The sequence below is a fragment of the Meleagris gallopavo genome, chromosome 5 (assembly GCF_905368555.1).
Source record: "Meleagris gallopavo chromosome 5, MGAL_WU_HG_1.1, whole genome shotgun sequence".
Lineage (NCBI taxonomy): Eukaryota > Metazoa > Chordata > Aves > Galliformes > Phasianidae > Meleagris > Meleagris gallopavo.
In genome coordinates, this window is record NC_139408.1 from 13780923 (window position 1) to 13799338 (window position 18416).

General features: G+C 44.8%; 1 protein-coding gene and 1 long non-coding RNA gene across 8 annotated transcripts in view; one reads left to right on the forward strand and one right to left on the reverse strand.

The window, feature by feature from the left end:
- Window positions 1-7247, forward strand: part of MOB2 (MOB kinase activator 2) — a 111112-nt gene extending 103865 nt beyond the window's left edge. For all 7 annotated transcript variants that reach the window (XM_085224329.1, XM_085224327.1, XM_085224326.1 and 4 more), the window contains exons 4-5: window positions 4411-4535; window positions 5951-7247. In XM_085224329.1, coding sequence (XP_085080455.1) covers window positions 4411-4535; window positions 5951-6261 — 436 coding nt within the window. In that variant the 3' untranslated portion in view covers window positions 6262-7247. The remainder of the gene's footprint in view (window positions 1-4410; window positions 4536-5950) is intronic.
- Window positions 1773-4491, reverse strand: LOC146544250 (uncharacterized). Its single transcript, XR_014883427.1, has 2 exons — window positions 4348-4491; window positions 1773-3211 (listed from the first exon to the last, which is right to left on the reverse strand). It is a non-coding gene; the product is annotated as an uncharacterized LOC146544250 (long non-coding RNA).
- Window positions 7248-18416: the final 11169 nt, after the last annotated feature.

Sequence of the window (18416 nt, forward strand, 5' to 3'; positions counted from 1 at the left end):
AGTGGCAGCTTTGCAAAGAGTACAGAAGATGTTTTGGATTGGCACTTTCCCTCTGCAGGACTTGGTACACTCGCTAAGTGATGACTAGCTGTCGCTTAAAAAGAAGGCTTTGTAGTTGGACTGTATATGGTGAATGTAAGAAACATTTACCATAAACTCCTGCTCTTGATTAACATGGTCCAACATAATGGAATGTGAGATCCACTTCATTATGAATAAGCCCGTTATTTGGGTGTTGTTTTCTCTCCAGCACGTTGTTCATAGTCCTGTTCTTTCCTCCTCTTGCATTTCCTGGGATTATATGGTTGAGATAGATTTTAAAACCCAAGACTGAGCAGTTAGTTAATGTTATAGTACATCAAACAAACATCCTAGGGAATGTGTGGAAAAAAGCAGGGCTCTGTATTGTATCCCTAACGAGAATTACGCAGTGCTTAACAGGAATCCTTACTTTATGCACTAGGCCATCCTGTTACCTTGTACACTTAAAATTAGTATCAGGGCCTTTCTTTGACAGTGCTCTGAAGAACACAGTGTATGGAAGATATTTTTGCATGTAAAAGTTGAAAAGATAATTGTCAGTAGAGAATGAAAAGCCATGTTAGGCTTGGAAAGCAGGCTGGAACAGAAAGTAAAAAAATCTCTACTGGACCCAGATTTTATCAGAAGTGGACAACGTGTCTCTCACTGAGAGGTGGTGATCAGTAAAAGAGTGTTTTGTTGATTCTCAATCCCAAACTTTCTCGTGTTTGAATTATTAATGTAGTATCGGCTGTCCAAAGAACTCGTCTTAACTGTTAATCTAAAACTGATAGAAAGCAGTGGTTAAGAGGAGGTGGCGGTGAGAAGCTGGGTCACTGCTGCTCTGTTCTGCTGTAGTGAGCATGTAAGCAGATTATGTTGCAGAATAAAGAAAGGAAGTGCTTCTCTGTGTGGCTTCAGCTGTATTTTTAGTGGTGAAGACTGATAGCACAATGTTCCTGTTCCTATCCTTTGTTTGGGAAAATGGAAAATTACACTATCAGGAATAACAGGAAGCATGTCTACACTTGGGTGAAAACTTGAAATGGTTTGTGTTTAGCAAAACGGTATCCAATTATTTTTCTGTACTTGGAGGCATATGACTGAGGCGCGTTTGCAAACTGCAGGCTTCATATTTTGTTCTTTTATGGAGCGTGGGTTCACCCAGCTCCATGCCTCCATGCAGGTCAGCTTTGAGGGCCCTGTTTATAGCTGTTCTCCAAATATCTCCAGTGACAATTTTGCCCTTACTTTTATGTTCTACCTTTCCTAACTGTTCTCATGGATCATGCAGAAGTGCCACATTGATGCATATTTGTTCATCTCCAGTCAGGACTATGATAAAGCCCCCCCACTTATTATTAAAAACAAAAACCTTGCCCTAATGAAGGTTAAGCAGATATGTTATTGTGCCTCTGGCTATTCTGCAGTATATAAAGCATATCAGTGAAGCATTAGAGCCAGCTGTTGATTAACCTGATAGACCTGGATTTGACCATCTGTAACTGTGATCTGTTTGTTGAGGCAGTTTGGAAATAGGCAGTGTCTACCCATGTTAGGTTGTCGAAGAACTCCAGGTTCTGCAAGTAAGGGCTCAGTTTGCCACTTTGTTCAGCGCTGACTTCAGTAAATCAGTACAAAGTTCTGCCTCTTGTTCCTCCAGGGTGCGTTCCCTACCCCATTTCCCTCGGGCATGGTTTGGATCTGTTCTGGTGTTACCTAAGCAAAGTGTGTATTAAATGGTGGAGGTGTCAAACTAACGTGACAGAACGGGGTGCTGGGGACCTGTTTTGCATTCAGGCTTCCTAGAGATACTCAATCCTAAGGTTAGAGGATGAGTTGACAAAATAAAAAGGAGTTGCACTTAAACAAATGGGGTAAGGGTTGAACTTTGCTTCTGTTACACTTTATTATTTTTATAATAGGCTTTTTTTCTGTTAAATCCTTTCTTCGTTTCTTCCTGCCACTCATAACAGAGCTGCCAACTCTACAGTCTCTCCCCTCTATGAAAGCTTAATGTTACCTAAATTTTACAAATATAACGAAATCAAAACCTGCATAATGTGAGCACTTTTTGAGAAGTGCCTTTAAATGTTTGTTTTTGCTTCCTTTTTGCTTTTCATTTGTTCCCTACCATGGCACTGTACTGTCACAGTGCCAGCAGTGCAGTGCAGTGCAGTTTGCTTTCTTGAGCCCTTTAGTGGCCCCAACCTGGAGATAAACAGCATGAGTGAGTGGGAGCCGCTTACAGGGCAGTCATGGAATGCCAGGGACACCTCCCTTTCTTCAAGATACACTTAAGTTCTCTTCACAGCACTTTAAACATGAGAGACAAATAATTTTAATCAACAGGCCAATCCTTGCTTTTATCCCCTTAGTCTCAATTCCTTCCTTTTATTATTAGCCAAAACAAAAAAGGGACAAGGTGGGATGTTGTAGCAGATTTGTTCAACTTACATTTTCCTGTCAGTGAACTTGCAGAGTTGCCAAACTGCTTCCTTTACCTAAACTCTAGTTCTTTGGGTTGGTTTCTCCAGCCTGAGAAAAGCGAGGTGCAGACAGTCCTGTCTGCTCTTGGCAACAAGCAAGAGTCTCTTGGGTCTTTTAAGACTGAAAATCACTCAGAGAGGTGCCTAGGATTGTGCTTCTCCAGCTTAAAGCTGGACTAGACTAAGGAAAACAGACCTAGCTTAGATTTGTTCACTACACTGCATAATTAAGTTTTTATACATGGATTATATAAATGAGATAAGCAGTGATGAGTAGAGTCCATGCCTAGTTTCAATTCCTGACATAGCTTTTTATGCCTGATGTTTTCTCACATTTATACCATTTTGCAGGCAACAACAGAGAGACCAAGCACCACGTGCTAAAAATGAGCTGAACTAGTGCTGAACTAGTTTTCAGTTGTCTCTCCCCTTTAAGTTTGAGCTTACCTCTGCACTCTTTCCTCCAGTCTTCATATGGCCTAGCGTGAGTTTACTGTCATCACATATTGCCTTCACACCAGCAGCCTCAGGTCCCTGATCAATCTTTCTGGGCAGTGATAACACACTGTAAATTAGAGCTTTTCAGTTGCTGTGTAACACTTTTCTTTAATGGCTTCAGAACAATTTTGATGGTCAGTATGTGTAAAACTCCCCTTTCTAAGTGGCACCTGCAGGTCCTTGCAGCTCACTGTCGATTAGCCCTGTTAGGCAGAGAAGAAACATTTAATCTGTATCTCTCAAGGGAGGAAAAAAAAAAGTATCCAGAGGTGGTTAAACATCACAATGAAGAAAGAAAAATGTTGCAAAGGAGCAATGTTGAGAGGAGCAATACAATGTCTTTCTTACCAGTCTCAAAATTAAATAGTCCTGACCTGGAGCTCAGACTGTTCAGGTACTGGAACTCAGATAACTCAGATGTGACACTGACAAAAAACAAAGGTTTTGGCCCACTTCTTTATCTGTAAATCAGTTCTTACTGTGCGTATCTAATGCATTTGGTGACAGAAATGCTTTAATTAACCATGATTTAAAGAAACATAGAGGGAACAAAACTTCAGTGCTTTTTTAGCCTTCAGATTCCTTTCTCAGATGTCTGTAATAGTTATTAAGAGAATGTTTCTGTTCAGTTTTGATGGCTGATCAAGATGATGACGGCTAAGAGATTGAGCTCAGGTTGCTTTTCAAGAGCCTCACAATATGCTTATGATCCAATTCTTTTTAAGATCCTACAGAATTATGCCCTCATGGTAGAATCAAATGTTAAATCCAAATGTTAGTGGATTTTGGAAACAAAGGAGTAGGATTCTAAGGCACATGATTAGGAATGTCCAAAAGGGTGGTGAAAAGATTCCCCAGATGCTGTTTTGGAGCAGGATTTGTTAAAAACACTCCCAAGTACCTCAAAGCTTTTTCAGCCTGATGTTCTGGAGCCACCTTCTGTCTGCTTAATATTATTACACTACAAGTTTAATTGCTTTGTGTTGTTATACATCAGATCTCCTGTTTATACTCTTTTTTATATTATTATTAAAGGCAACAACAGTAGAATAAGGCACCTTCCTGCACAGCTTTGTAGGCTGTAGACCCCCAGTCTATCACAGATAAATAGTTACACTGCCTCACCAGGGCAACTCAACTTGGAAACCTGTCAGCAGGCTTTTTGAGCTCATTGTTTCTTTCCTGTGCTCTGGACTAAATTGATGGGGAGAAGCAAACCTGACTAACAGAAATTTAGGGCTTTTGATGTAGAAAGATATCCTGAAGTCCATCTCCTCTGTGGCAGCTACGATCTTACTTCAGTAACGCTGCAGTGGTTTTATATTATTTAGAAACTCACCTCTTAGGAGTTCAGCTGAGGATCCAGGGTGTAATGTCGTGATGCTGTGGGTTCTCTCCACAGACAGTACTACTGGTATGACGAGCGGGGGAAGAAGATCAAATGCACTGCTCCGCAGTACGTCGACTTCGTCATGAGCTCAGTGCAGAAACTCGTGACAGATGAGGACGTCTTTCCAACAAAATATGGTATGCTTGCCTTTGGACTGCTGCTTCATATGGCTCTTTGTAGATGCAAAAAAAGTAAGGTGAAAGTTGACATTCAGCTTATATATTAATACCAGGCAGCTTTCACAGTATATTTTTAAGGGGTTATTTTACTTTGGGTTCGTTCCCGCAGTGTCAAAGAATTACACTCCTGGCATACAAATTGGGATGAAGATCTCCCAATCCTTGGCTCATGTTTTACCACTGGTACATCTTTTTCTTCCAGGAAGCAGCCTGTGTTCAGAGAGAACAGTCGCTATGTGGGTATTAAACACAGCACGTTGCCAGTAAAATGTAACCTTGTTATTACCATTTCTTTTAGAACCCTGATGCATTAAGTGGGAAATAAATTGCATTGCCAACAGCATCGCTCCTCTTCCCTGCCTAACGGGGCTTTTTTTTCCTCAGATTGTTTAGTCTCCATTCCCCTCCAAAGATTAAATAAGAACAAGATTTTTCAGGACTGAAAAACAACAGAAAAGTAATTTTCAGTCAAATTTGTATCTTTCAAGACAGCATTCCCTTCAATTAAAGGAAAAAAGGCTGATACCTGTGGAGCAGAAGTTACTGTAGATAGGCTTAATCAGGAAAAAAAGTAGTTGGCTTCTTAAATCTCTTTACTAGGTATCTGGGGAGCTAGGATATTACAATATTTTTGTAATGGCATTTACTTAGAAAAAAGGCAGTGCCTAATAAGCTAGCAGGAGATAGGGCTGTTATTTTGGTGGGTTTTAATATGCTAATTCAAAAGAGCAATGAGGGCCTTTCGTCTAAGTGATCTGTCAGTATGGCCAAGATACACTATAGACCAGTAACTTCTTACTGTCCATCGTGCACAGAATGGCTGCTTTCTGTTTTTCTTCTTGCCTCAGTTTCACTGTCAGCATCACAAGCAGTAGTTGTCCAGTGTCTTCTACAGTGAGGGCACAGTACTGCTCCAGCAATCCTAATTCAGACTGCACTGATAGAAGGCATCTGGTAGCCTTCCGTTACTTTTCTATCTGACAGCATTTCAATAATGAAATAAGGGAGGTCTGCCATGTACCTTAGCATCCATTTCATGATCTGTGACTACCAGATATACTAATGTGTTTCCAGCAGAAAAATATGCTACTCCTGAACAAATTATCTAAAACCCCTGAATAATCTCTCGTTATTTCTTACAGTAACAAAAAATGTTGTGTTTTAAAGACATTACATTTTCTTCCTGATTTTTAACCTTACGGTTTAAAGTCACAGAATATAGAATCACAGTCTTAACTGTAAATGAAAATGCTTCAAACCGTACCTCTTTAAGGTGAGCTAGTTGTGCTTACCCAGTTTTGCCAGAATAAACGCTGCTGTGGGACTCGAGGTGACCGGCTGGAACTGCTATGGTGTTTCTGTCTTCCTTTCAGGCAAAGAATTTCCAAACTCGTTTGAGTCCTTAGTGAAGAAGATCTGCAAGTACCTGTTCCACGTGCTGGCCCATATCTACTCCTCACACTTTAAGGAGACTTTGGCACTGGAGCTGCACGGACACTTAAACACGCTCTACACACATTTTATCCTATTCATCAGGGAGTTCAACCTGGTGGACCTTAAAGAGACCACCGTCATGGACGACCTCACAGAGGTCCTCTGCAGCAGCAGCGGGAGCAGCAGTAATGGGAGCGGCAACGGGAGCAGCAACAGCGCAGGAGCACAGAACCACGTGAAAGAGAGATGAGCCCTCCTCCAGGATCAAAACTAACATTAAAAACAATATTATATATTATGTGTGTATGTGTATGTATATGTTCAGATATACATACAGGCATATACAGCTATGAAAGCTGAAAGAAATTATGCTGCCACCACAGGACGTGTAGTCATACGGGACTGTATGGAGCTTTGGTTTAATGCGCCACCTGGCGAGAAGTTGCACCAATTTTTATTTTATTTTCTGTCCACTCCTCCTTTTACCTATTCAGGTGGATGGTGAGTGCTGTTTTTAGAGGAGAGCCAAGCCTGAGAGTGGGGCCACTCTTATTTCTTTGTTTTGTTTTGGTTGTTTTGGTTTTTCTTTCTTTGGTCTTGAGTGCAAGCCCTCCATCTTCTGAGGATGGTTGTCTTGCCATTTTAAAAATACCTATTATATTATAAGAAGTGACTTTTACTTTGAAGTGGCTTAAAATGCAGATTTGTTTGGGTTTTTTGGGGGGCGGGGTGGTTTTCTGGTTTGGTTTTACATAGACTGCCCCTGACCCCTGCCGAAAGCTTCCCAGTTGAGTGCATCTTGCCCTTTGCTAGCTTGGAATGGGAAGAAACTCCTGGCTTGACTAGAGCAGCAACTAGGGGCTTGCTACGTGTTGAGAGTGGGCATGATTCTCCAGTTGTTACATCTACTCGGTCACAACATGCGAATGTGCAAGAGGATCCACAAGCCTTTCTGCTTATTGCTCCTACAACATATATGCTCTCTCCCCTGCTCCCTCCGTCTCCTCTTTTTATTTATAAAGATGTGCCTGGGAAAAGAGAAAGATCACTGGTCTAAAACCAATGTGCAAGAGCCACCACCACGTGTTTCCCATTGAATGGAGGCCCGGGGAGGGAGGAGAAGGGCACATTGAGTCCGTCACTGCCTGTGCTAGAAAGATGGCTGTTGGCATAAAATTATATTGTTGGCTTATTTTAGTTCATCTGTTCTATAATAATAAAAACAAATCTATCAGCCATGAGCTTTGTTTTTGTGTTTGCAGCGCCACGAGTCACTGGAGTCTACCCCTAAAGCTTCCCTTTCACTACTGAATGCTCTTACCCCTGCTGTCAACCAGCTTTATAAACAGTTCTTTGTCTTTCACCCTGTAAGCTAGCATTTATCATCAATTTCTTGTCTATTTTTCTGGTACTGCTAGGAGTGCCTCCAGGTAAACTTGCAGACTCCAAGGGTAAGCAACACACAGAAGGAAACAACTTTCCTGTTAGTACACACTTTCAAGTTCTTGATCTCTAGGCATGCTCCTGGATAATTTGCAGCAAATACAGCATCACAGTATGTGCATCAATAACATTACTCTCTCATTTCCTCTGAATTTCCAGTTGGTAAAAAGCCAGATTTGGCTTGCGATTGCACTTCTACCAAATTTGTACCAAAACAGTCTTTGTGAATTGTTTGTTAACACTTTTAAGCTATTTACATCATTAGTAACTGACATGGCACAAATTCCAGAAAGACTACCTGAACAAGTTCTTTAACTGCATTAGAAGTCAGTAAGAAAGGGGAGATGGAGAGAAAGCACAAGAGCAATGAGAACAGTTTCGTAGAGGAAAGACAAGAAAAAGCACAAGCAAGCAAGGAGGCAGAAAAAAAGCACAAGAAAACAATGGTTAAGTAATACAGAACAGCAACCACAGGTAAAGGAAGAAAAAAAGCTTAGATGAGAATAAATGGAAGAAGCTATAGACATGAGGGGAAAATAAGAGCAAAAAGACATGAGCACAAGGAAAGGAAGGTAGAAAAGCAAGTAAGAGAAAACAACCTTTGTCAGCCCAGGTGTCACATTTCATTTGCACGCACTGTGGTACTCTGTCAATCAGCAGGCAGGTGTGCTGCTGTCCTGCTGACCTGCTCACTCAGATGCTGTTAACAGCCTGAGTGCAGTCTTTCCTCACCACATCCTTCTGCTACTGCCACCACATCCCGATGAAAAGTCCCATTCTCTCTTCATTGAATTCTTCAAGGTCTGAGCCTTCCTATAACAACTCCCACAATAATGTCTGAAGGGAAAAAATTGTCTTGAGTTGTTTTATCAGAAGTGAGCAGAAGCTATCAGAACAACATTTGTAAGGCCCCTGTACTGCCTGCAGTGACAGCAGGCAGTAGTGATAAAGGTAAGAAAGAAACAGTGAGTACAACAACCCAAACCCAACTATACCTGGTAATTATCTACTTGTGAAAAGGCACTTGCAGTCTTAAAGAAGGGCAATTAGAAATGAAGCACATCTAGGAAAGGTTGCGTTGAACAAGAGGCAGTTAACTCTAAACCAATTTAGCTTCATGTTGTGAACTGAAACTTAAGAGTCATAATTACCAAATTGGTAATTGCCATACCTTACCCTTCCATAGGAAGGGCTGACAGTACCTAGTATGCCAGGAGCCCGTGCCTTGACACAGAGCTGCAAACCACTGAATCAGCTACCAGGAAAACAGTGAAGTGCCACACTACATCTAGAAAAGCCAGGTGTAGCTCATGGCAGCTGTCCTGAGTTTAATCTGCAGACATTTTACATTTGTGAAGTACAGAAGCTTCATCTAGGGCAGTAATTTTTTTAATATATTTTACAACCATCTTATGGCAAAACAAATAATCTGACTTCAGTGTGGCTCACCCTGCTGATTTTAACAGTAGCAATAAGGACAAACACCAAAATAAGTAAGTGCCACCACTAACATTCTTCTTGCCAGGAGTAAACATTACTGTAAAGATGAACCTCGAAGTGTCTACACACATTTCAGGGGTTACTGAATTACACTGTAATAATGTAATGGTAAAGAATTGTCATGAAGTCCTCAAACTCAACGCTGGGCGATGCCACTGAAGCTTACCAGTGACAGCCTATGCCCACAGCAGTTAACCAAGCAGCCAAACTGAATACAAGAACTGAGCCCACATCCCTTCACATCTAAAGGAGGGCATTAGGTCTCAACAAAAAACTGTCCCATAACTGTTTTAAGGAAGGGTGCTTCATAAATTGATCAAAGTGCTGCTGAAACAACAGAGCCACCTCATTATTCCAAGTTCAAACCATCTTCCCCTAAAGATCAATTAAGTGCTATGCTATTATTGCATGCTGCTACATAAAACAAGAAACAAACAAAAACCTGAGCTATCGCCCCCGCACAGATGCCTTTTGAAGGCCTTGCCTCATTAGACCAAATCCCAGCTTTCCACTTGCCGCTGCAGAACCCCTAACAAATCTCCAAGTCCAGAATGACGCCAACGTGAGCTCAAAGCATCGCGGACTAAAGGTGTTCTTTTAAAAGTAGTCCCACATACGTTCTGTGGGGTTACACTCCCCGACCAGCTTTGTGCCCACTCCACAAAGTCCAAGAAGTGGCAAGACAAACTCCATCAGGCATCATCTACTTCAGCCCAATAAAGACATCTCTACTTCCTTCTTTCTTGCCTGAGAATTGCAGTAAGTTACCAAGGCAGAAATCCCACAGAGCAATCTCATTTTATATACGAGCAACAGCCTTCTAGCCATGTATGTTAAGAGAAGTCAATCTTGTTTCTTATGGGACACTTTTCTGATGAGCATAAGCAGAGAGAGACACTCTGGCACTGAGGTACCCTCACTGCCAGCCAAACATGCTCACACTGAAGTGCAGCTGGAACTGCCCAAGGGTCTGAAAGGGCATGCTGTCAGGTAATTATTTGCTCCTGCACAGTAGCTGAAGACTAAAATAAACAAGTAATCCCATAGAAGAACAAGCCAGCTTTGTGAGAGCTTACCAAGTATGCTCGTCTTATACAAACATGCTTCATCAAAAAGCCCTCACTCATGCCTGCCCTCTTCTAGCTTGCCCTAGCCAATCCTCAGTTCTCCATTAACAGAACAATTAGAAGCCAGAAATACTCTTCCACTATCAAACTGAGGACAGAGAAATAGGCTGTCTTATTCTGCCCAAACTATGCAAGAATCATTTGTGAATATCATTTGTGAACGGCAACACCAGCATGAAGCTGCTCCTAATGCCCAGGTCCTACAGCACTTATGGCTGCACAGCACACAGCAGCTGTGCTGCTGCAGCCCAAATACTGGGCCAGTACCTGGGGAGTTTCAAGACAGATCTGGTATCTTTACCTGATACTGATGTAGGCAGTACAAACAAATCCTGACATACCAGATGGAACTGCTGAAATGACATTAACAAGACACCAAGCAGCAGGCAAAGCCCCCTAATGGGGGTCTCCATTCTCTTCACAGACGGCAGCAGAACCACGCAGGCTGCGACAAGTACAGTTGGGCTTCTCAGAGTGATGTCAGCACGTGGTTCTGAGAAAACAGAAACTGTGTGGCTGAGCACCCAGACTGGAAGTTCTCTCATCTCTTTCAGACAGCCTTTTCTGGCTCTGAGCTAGAGAGGACCTAGAATTGAACCTGGCATCAGGAGTATTCTATCCTTACTTCTCCACTGATGTTTTACTGTCTGCTAATTCTTTTCATTCTATCTATGAGAAAGTCATTAAAATGCCCTGAGCTACTTTCCTGTACACAAGCTCGGGCAGCTAACATTCTCTCACAAAGTAGTGCGAGGTCCCTAACATAAAACTCTTTTTTCTGGTCCCCAGATAACTCAAAAGAACAAGTACAAAGCACGTGGGCTTGGCAGCTTTTCTGCTCAGCAGCTCAGATGAGAAGACCATAGAATCACAGAATCGTTAAGGTTGGAAAAGACCACACAGATCACCTAGTCCAACTGTCAGCCCATCACCACTGTGCCCACTGAGCCGTGTCCAACCACATCTGACAAAGCACTTGGGCTGCTGTGAAAAACCACTCCTTCACCTGACGTTAGGAAGGCTTAAAAGACATGTGTCCAAAGCAAGTACTGCCCTTAGGGACTGCAAAAGGAAACCCAAACAGGGAAAACAAACCAGCCTTCTAATCACCACAGGGATGCAAACAAACAGTTCAGGGATCTCCCAGCAGGGCAGATACGCAGCTACTTACAGAGGACAATCCAGAACAGAAGCAGAAACTGATACCAAAAAATCCACGTTTATTACATTTACGTGAAATCTATACAAAATCCTTAATATAAAGAATCACTGTTCTTTTCAAGCAGGCTTAGTGACATTCAATAATTACAGAAAGTAGATTTGAATCCTTGTGGCTACAAAAGCTGTCTTAGGAAGAGTGAAAATCAGAAGCAGAAGACAAATTGTGCCTGAAGATCAGCTATACCCGCTAGAGCAGAACAGCAAAAATTAAGGACATTTTCAAGAGAGCACAAATAATAACAGTGAATATTTAAATAGTCTTACTGGTTTAAAAATGGTTTCAAACTAGCACAGATTAAATCTATGGAACAGGTGTTGTACTGTGACCAGAGCATCAAGGTCCCAGCATTCGAGAAGGACTGCTGCTAGGGCAGGTAGTTCCTTGCATGCCTTCAAATGAGTTGAGCACCAAGAGCTCAGTGAATACTACCATTCATCATTGCAAACTCACTCATTTTTATACCAGCAGCGCTCTCAGCCTGCAGAACTGCAAAGAACCAATACTTACTTCAACTGCCCTATTGCCCTAGTCAACCTGTCCTATTTACCAACAGTGGTGAGGTGCTGGAACAGGCTGCCCACAGAGGTTGTGGTTGCTCTGTCCTTGGAGGTGTTCAAGGCCAGGTAGGACGGGGCCCTGGGCAGCCTGGTCTAGTATTAGAGATGTGGAGGTTGGTGGCCCAGCCTGCGGCAGGGGGGTTGCAGCTTGGTGATCCTTGAGCTCCCTTCCAACCCAAGTCTTTCTACAATTCTATGATTGCGCCAACTGGCCCAACAGGACACAAGCAAGTTCCTCATCTCACACCCAGAAAGATGACGTTCAGAAGTAGGTAAGAGGAAAAGCAGTCAGGCACTGCAGACAGACACTGGTAGGCATCCTGCTGCCAAACAACCAAAAGAAGCCAAATGCTTGGGAAGAATGGGATGTGTCATTCTACACTACCAAGTGAAAGAAAGCCAGGGTAGCAATTCCCAACTGGACAGATTCAGCTCCTTCCACAGGAGATTTTCCACTACAGACTATTTGAATTCAGGGCTTAAGCCAAATTAGCTCCAGCTCGCACAAAGCTCAGCACTGCAGCACCACACACGGTGCCACCTGAATGTCTAATAACATTCAGTCCCTTGCAACAGTAAACCCCTCTGCAACAGCTGCTCAGCACAGAGAAACAGCGTGTTTGTATCGCCTGCCCAGAGCCACAAATTCCCCCTGCTCACTCACTCACAGGCTGCAGGGCAAAAGGCACAGTTATGACACGTCATGGGAAAGACTGGGAGATACTCAGGGAATGAGCCATAGCTGCCCTGCTTCACACCCAGCAGCGCTCAGCCAGAACCTCCCTGCTGAGCAGCTCCGGGCTGCCCGGCTAAAGGACTGTGCTGTGTGTGTGTGCAGAAGGCAGCTCGATAGGAGAGTTCTGCAGGGCAGCACAAGAACACAGGCTGAGATGGGCTGCAGCTTGGCTCTGTCGCTCACCACCTTGCTGAACCACTCGTGCTCGCAGGAGCCCTCAGGGCTGGGCAGGATCTGAGTGTGGCTTCTTCAGGCTCCACCTGACTAAGGGGTGTTTGACACCTGCACAAACCTGGCCTTGCTGCACTGATGTCCACAGACCACTGAGCAGAACAGATACCTGGAATCATCTTTCTCCTGCCCGCATTGAGCCTCTGGGCTGAATTCAGTTCAAGGTTGCTAATCTCGTTACTAAGTTAATATGGTGGTGTAACCACTGCTTAAATGTGAAAGCAGGACAAACACTGATCCATTCAGGAATTCTGATTGGATTAGAAGCACTCCACATTTCATTATGAACTCCCTGATGGAGGAAAAAGTGAAACTACAGTTGGAGGAGAGAGATTAAAACACCACTTACAACAGTTTAATTAACTGTTATTATTGGATTCACATTCATTTATGATCAGGTGCTCCTCAAATAAATAGCTCGGGTTCTTTCTAAGAGCACTTTTTCATTTTGCTGGTGAATGGCTTCTGGTCCATGACATGAAAACACAGGCTTTCTTTAAAGCCAGGTGTTCATAATGAAGTAAGCTTAGGCAAGCACTCCATCTGCTCCTCTCCTTTTTCTCTGCCCACTGAGCAGTTGAGCTGTCAGCTGGTTTCACACAAACCTGGAAGACAGGGTCTGAAAGCAATTCAAAGGGCCTTAGCTGGCCCGTGCCTAGGTCACTAAATCAAATCAAGTCCCCACATGCCAGCAATATTAAAAGTAAGACTAAAAGCTACAGAGAGTTGGTCAAACTTAAAACTGCTGCACTTAAACTAAAATTTTCTTACATTTTTCACTCCTTTTTACAGCAGTGTAAAATGCGCATGGACTACCATCGTACAAGCTGAGCTGAGGGGTTTAAAGCAAGCCCACTTTCATCTACAAGACTCTTCAATTTCAATCTCAGAAGGGAATACAACAAGTCACAGCCCTTCACTCCCATACTACACAAGCCACAAAACCAATCCCCATGAGCCCTGTGATTGTAACACCAGCGAGGAGCTTTTCCCTGAGCAACACCATTTTGCTCCCTTCTTGAAGCTGACAGCTAAGTCAGGAAAACCCAAGTGCTCTCCCTGGGACTGTGTGATAATCCAGCAGCTGTGTCAGCTCCCGTGCTCTGAACCTGTCTGAGCACACAAGAGAGCAAAAGGAAAGGACAAAGGCAGAAGTGAAACCTGGAGCCAAAATTATTGTTCATTCAGAGTCAGATCTAAAACTTAAGCCAGCGAGGCCAATGACCCTATGCAGACAGCCATCAGCTGAAGCAACAACGAGATGCTGCAGAGTCTGTCTCTCTTAAAAAGTTCTCTTTCAATGACTCACTGCCACTTGACCAACTCAATCTATCCAGTCTTTTCTAATTGTTCAGGTTTAAGTTGGGATAGGGTCAACTTTCTTCACAGTACCTGGTATGATGCTATGTTTTGGCTTAAGGAGAAAAATTACTGATCATACAGTGAAGCTTTGGTTACTGCAGGGCAGCACTGAGCCAAGGACATCCCAGCTTCTTGCACTGCCCTGCCCGTGAGGGGGCTGCAGCTGCACGAGAAGCCAGGAGGGGAGAGCACTGGGACAGCTGACCTAAACTGTCCAAAGGGACGTCCCACACCACATGATAGCGTAAATTCTATAAATGCTGGGGAAAGCTGACTGGAAGGCTGCCACTGCTCTGGGATTGGCTGGGCATCGGTCACCGGGTGGGCAACGTGTGAGTTCCACCTCTTTTTTTTCCTGATTCTCTTCCCCATCTCACTGGGGAGGGGAGAAGGAGCGAGTGTCTGAGTAGTGCTTTGCTGCCTGCTGAGTTAAATTGCGACAGTAAGTGGATAAATCACAGATATTATTGGCCATTTTCTAAACATCAAGTGGTACAAGAAACAATTCCTCCTTCCCGCAACCTTGTTCTGTGTCTGGGTTGCCAGAACGATACCATTTGGGCAATAGCTGTCATAGCAGCCTATACAATAGCTATGGGAAGGCCTGCACTGCTCCTTCCTCTGAGTGCTCACACGTCCAGCAGGGCATATACAGCCTGCAGGCACCCCACCACAGAACGCCCTAATGCTGGCCACCCTGCTGCCTACACAAAGCTCCACGCTCCGCAGGAAACACGTGGCAGCAGCACACAGCAGGGCAGGCACCAGTGCAATGGAAGCGTATCAGCACACTACCTCAATCCACGCACAGGATCGTTCCTCTCAGGGCACCCCTGAGGCAGCAGCAAGGCAGGCAGCGCTGTCCCACACAGCGTATTTCAGCACCTGCAAATCAGTGGGTGAGAGCAGCAGATCCAGCAGAGTGCGTCAGCAGCACGTCAGCCTGGAGCTGGGCCAGCTGTGGCTGCGCAACCACATCCCACAGTCAGCTTTTGGCAGCTATGGGGGATGCTGCAGGCTGCCTGCTGCAGGGCTTACCGGGCTCCACACCACCAAAAGCTCAGCTTCTCCATATCACTGCACTCAGCAGCAGGGAAAAGAGAGGTTTTACAATATTGATTATTTGGAGAACAGAAGCATCCAGGGGACCCAGCCACGCACCTATTCTCAGTGTAAGTGGCAATAATATGCCGGCAATAAAAAGCCAGCATAAGATGGCCAAAAGCACCAAGATTAACAGCTTCAGAAGAGCAAAAGAGACCTCAGCTCTCCTAGAAGCCTCCTCATTCAGCTGCACCCGAGGACTCTGAAGTTTCACATAAGGAAGAACACAGCCACCGCAGACACCACCCTTACAAATAAACGTACAAACACACCAGCACTCTGCTAGCAGCAGCACATCAGGCACATCCCTTCTGAGAGGCAGCTCCATCCCTGCAGCCAGATCCGCTGCACAACCCCAGAGATCCTGGCAACCCCAATTTGAGGTGTTGAGGGCAGCTCCAAGCTTTCCTCCTGCTGCCAGACCTGGCTGAGGTGCACAGAGCAGCATTTGCCCAGTCAACAGCTGCTGAGTCATTCTTTGTAAATAAATGCTAAGTAGGAAAGACAGATAACACAGGAAGGCAGATAAAGGGCGCTGCAGTGCCACCTCTACAGGTCACCCTCCTGACCCAGGAGACAGGACCTTGGGTGGAATACACAGCTATAGATATATAGTTGATAAATAAACACAAGAAAATACACACATGGAATCTCACGCAGTCGCAAACAGGTTCTATTTTGGCCACGTCCCACTGTTATCTCAGTGTGGCTGTGGCAACCATTTGGTCTCAAATTGAGCATCAGCTCCTCCCTCATCAGCACTGAGCTCAGTCCCTCGCAGCACCAAGCCCCAGCAAGCCAAACAGAAGCTAAGGACAGCCACAAGGAAGCAGCAGCACAGAACAGTGCCTGCTCTGAACGCATTCTTCATCCAGCCTCTGCATCAAGGGGCATGCTGAGGCACTCCCTCAGTTGTTCCACCCAGGACTAGTACTGCCAGTGCTGAGAAATCCACCAGTACAAAGCTGGCTGCACAGTAAAGGATGAGCTATTCAGTCTCCCCTCCACAGGCTTATCAGTTTACATTTCAAGGCAAGGGCAGGGAAGGGAAGAGAGCAGTGCTACCTTGCCCTCAGATACCTGCTCTCATTTACCCCGTGTGAAGTACTGACAAAGCTGTCATCGATGCTGTGCTCCAAAACCCAATGGGTAAGGTTAACTGCTATCTGAATCTGCACTCTGGTTTCCTGCAGGAGAACAGAGCTCAGCAGTTTAACACCAGGACATCCGCAGCCACACACACCTGGGTGCAGCCCATCTCTCTGCAGACCCACGCCACAGCCTGAGTTCCCCCAGTGCAAGCCAAAGAACAGGATAAGCTCCAAGTACAACACATGGATGGCTCACACGGAGATGGCAACCCCAGGGACCCAAGCCACTACGTTTCAGACAAAAAGTCTGCTTTCTACTCCTCAGCTGCAACGAAGCAGGAATAGCTGAACACAGTTACCTACTGTTTGTACCATGCTTTTAATAGTGCTCCTCAAAGCCCTCTGCAAGGGAGGCTCACAGCAGAAAGAGCAGCAGGCACATACCACAGCACAGGAGCAGGGGCGGGTATTGGGACCACATTTCGGACCCAAAGTAAACAAACTCTCACTAGTTCGTGTCTATTTATGTTCTCATTGTGCAAATTAGTGCTAAAACTGAATGCTCCTGGGAGAGAGAAACATCCCCCCGCACTGGACCCATAAGTGATATGAAGGTTTCCATCAGGACTCCACATAAAAAACAATGCTAAAAAAAATGGCTTTCTGCATATCCTCAAAGCATCCCTAAATTACATAGCTCCAGTAAAACCCCCAATGCAACTATCAACTCTGCAACAAACTGCTTCCAAGCTTTGCTTCAGAGCGCAGAAATCACTGTTGCCCTATCCCATTTATATACATAGCAAGGCCTGACTGAGAGAACAGTCATGAACAGGATTACACCAAAATCTGATTTCAGTTAACTGCAGGGTGCACAGCCTGGTGTTGGGTCAGGAGGGCTTTTGTTTCAGCCTCATTTCATCCATGCTGGAGGCTGGCTGTACTTTATGAATGAAGATGTTCACAAAGGATTTATCCAGACGGAATAACTTTTCTAGAGCATATGAAACTTTACTGCAAGCACCGTTGCTTTTCCTGACACACTTCTGTCTGTTAGATCCGCAAGCACTCCCTACCTCACGGCCAGCCTCCTCCCTGGACCTGCTGTGAGCAGCATGGGGAAATGCTGCCTGCCAGTCCTGCTCATGTCTGAACAGGAGGTGATGCTCAGCAGAAGGGCAAGAGCCACAGCAGAGAGCAGGTGGGGGGAACGAGGAGAGGGGATCCAGAATCTCCCTCATCTCCCTGCAGGCACGTCAGGGACAGGTTGCCCTGTGAAGTTGCAAGCAGGGCTGGAACCAGCCAGCAGAAATCCCATCCAACCTCAACTACGCTTCTGCTATCCGCAGGCAGAGCCGTCTTCCCATGCAGTGTCCCGAACTGCAACAGCTGCAGAAACACCCTGACCGCACGCATACTCTTCCTACTGCTAGGGCTGCTGCTCAGAGACTGCTTCTTCCCTGACCTTGAAGCTGCGTTATCTGCCTTGGCTGCGAGGAGGCGATAATAGCTCCTGACAATAGCAAGAGTCAGCTCTGAGCCGGTGGAACAGGAAATCCCATTTCCCAGTCCCTTCAAAGCCTGCCAGCCCGCCTGGCACAGTTTCTCTCAGCAGCACTCAGCAAGATTACAGCACTAAAAATAACCCACACAATAAGTTGTGCATTAAGGAGAAGAAAGGACTCGCCCTCAGCGTGGGTTTCCCTTCCACTTGTGGCCTCCACTGTCCCCAGTCAGTTGAACTGCTCAGGTTTTGTTCTCCAAATTAAGCAGGAGCCTCAGCTGCTGAAGTGGCTTTAAATAAAATAAGGAGATTAAGGGGTACAACAAAGAGCTAAGACACTTACCAGTTTTTAAACAAGCATGCCCCTCCCCTCTCTGTTTTCTATAATAAGAAACTGTGAACTAAATCTGCTTCCTTACCAAAACAGCCCGCTCTTCTTCCAGGAGCTCGCATACAAACGTCAGTGTACAACAGAGCTGAAACGAAGCGAAGGTACACTACCAGTCCTGCAAACACTCTGTGCATGTG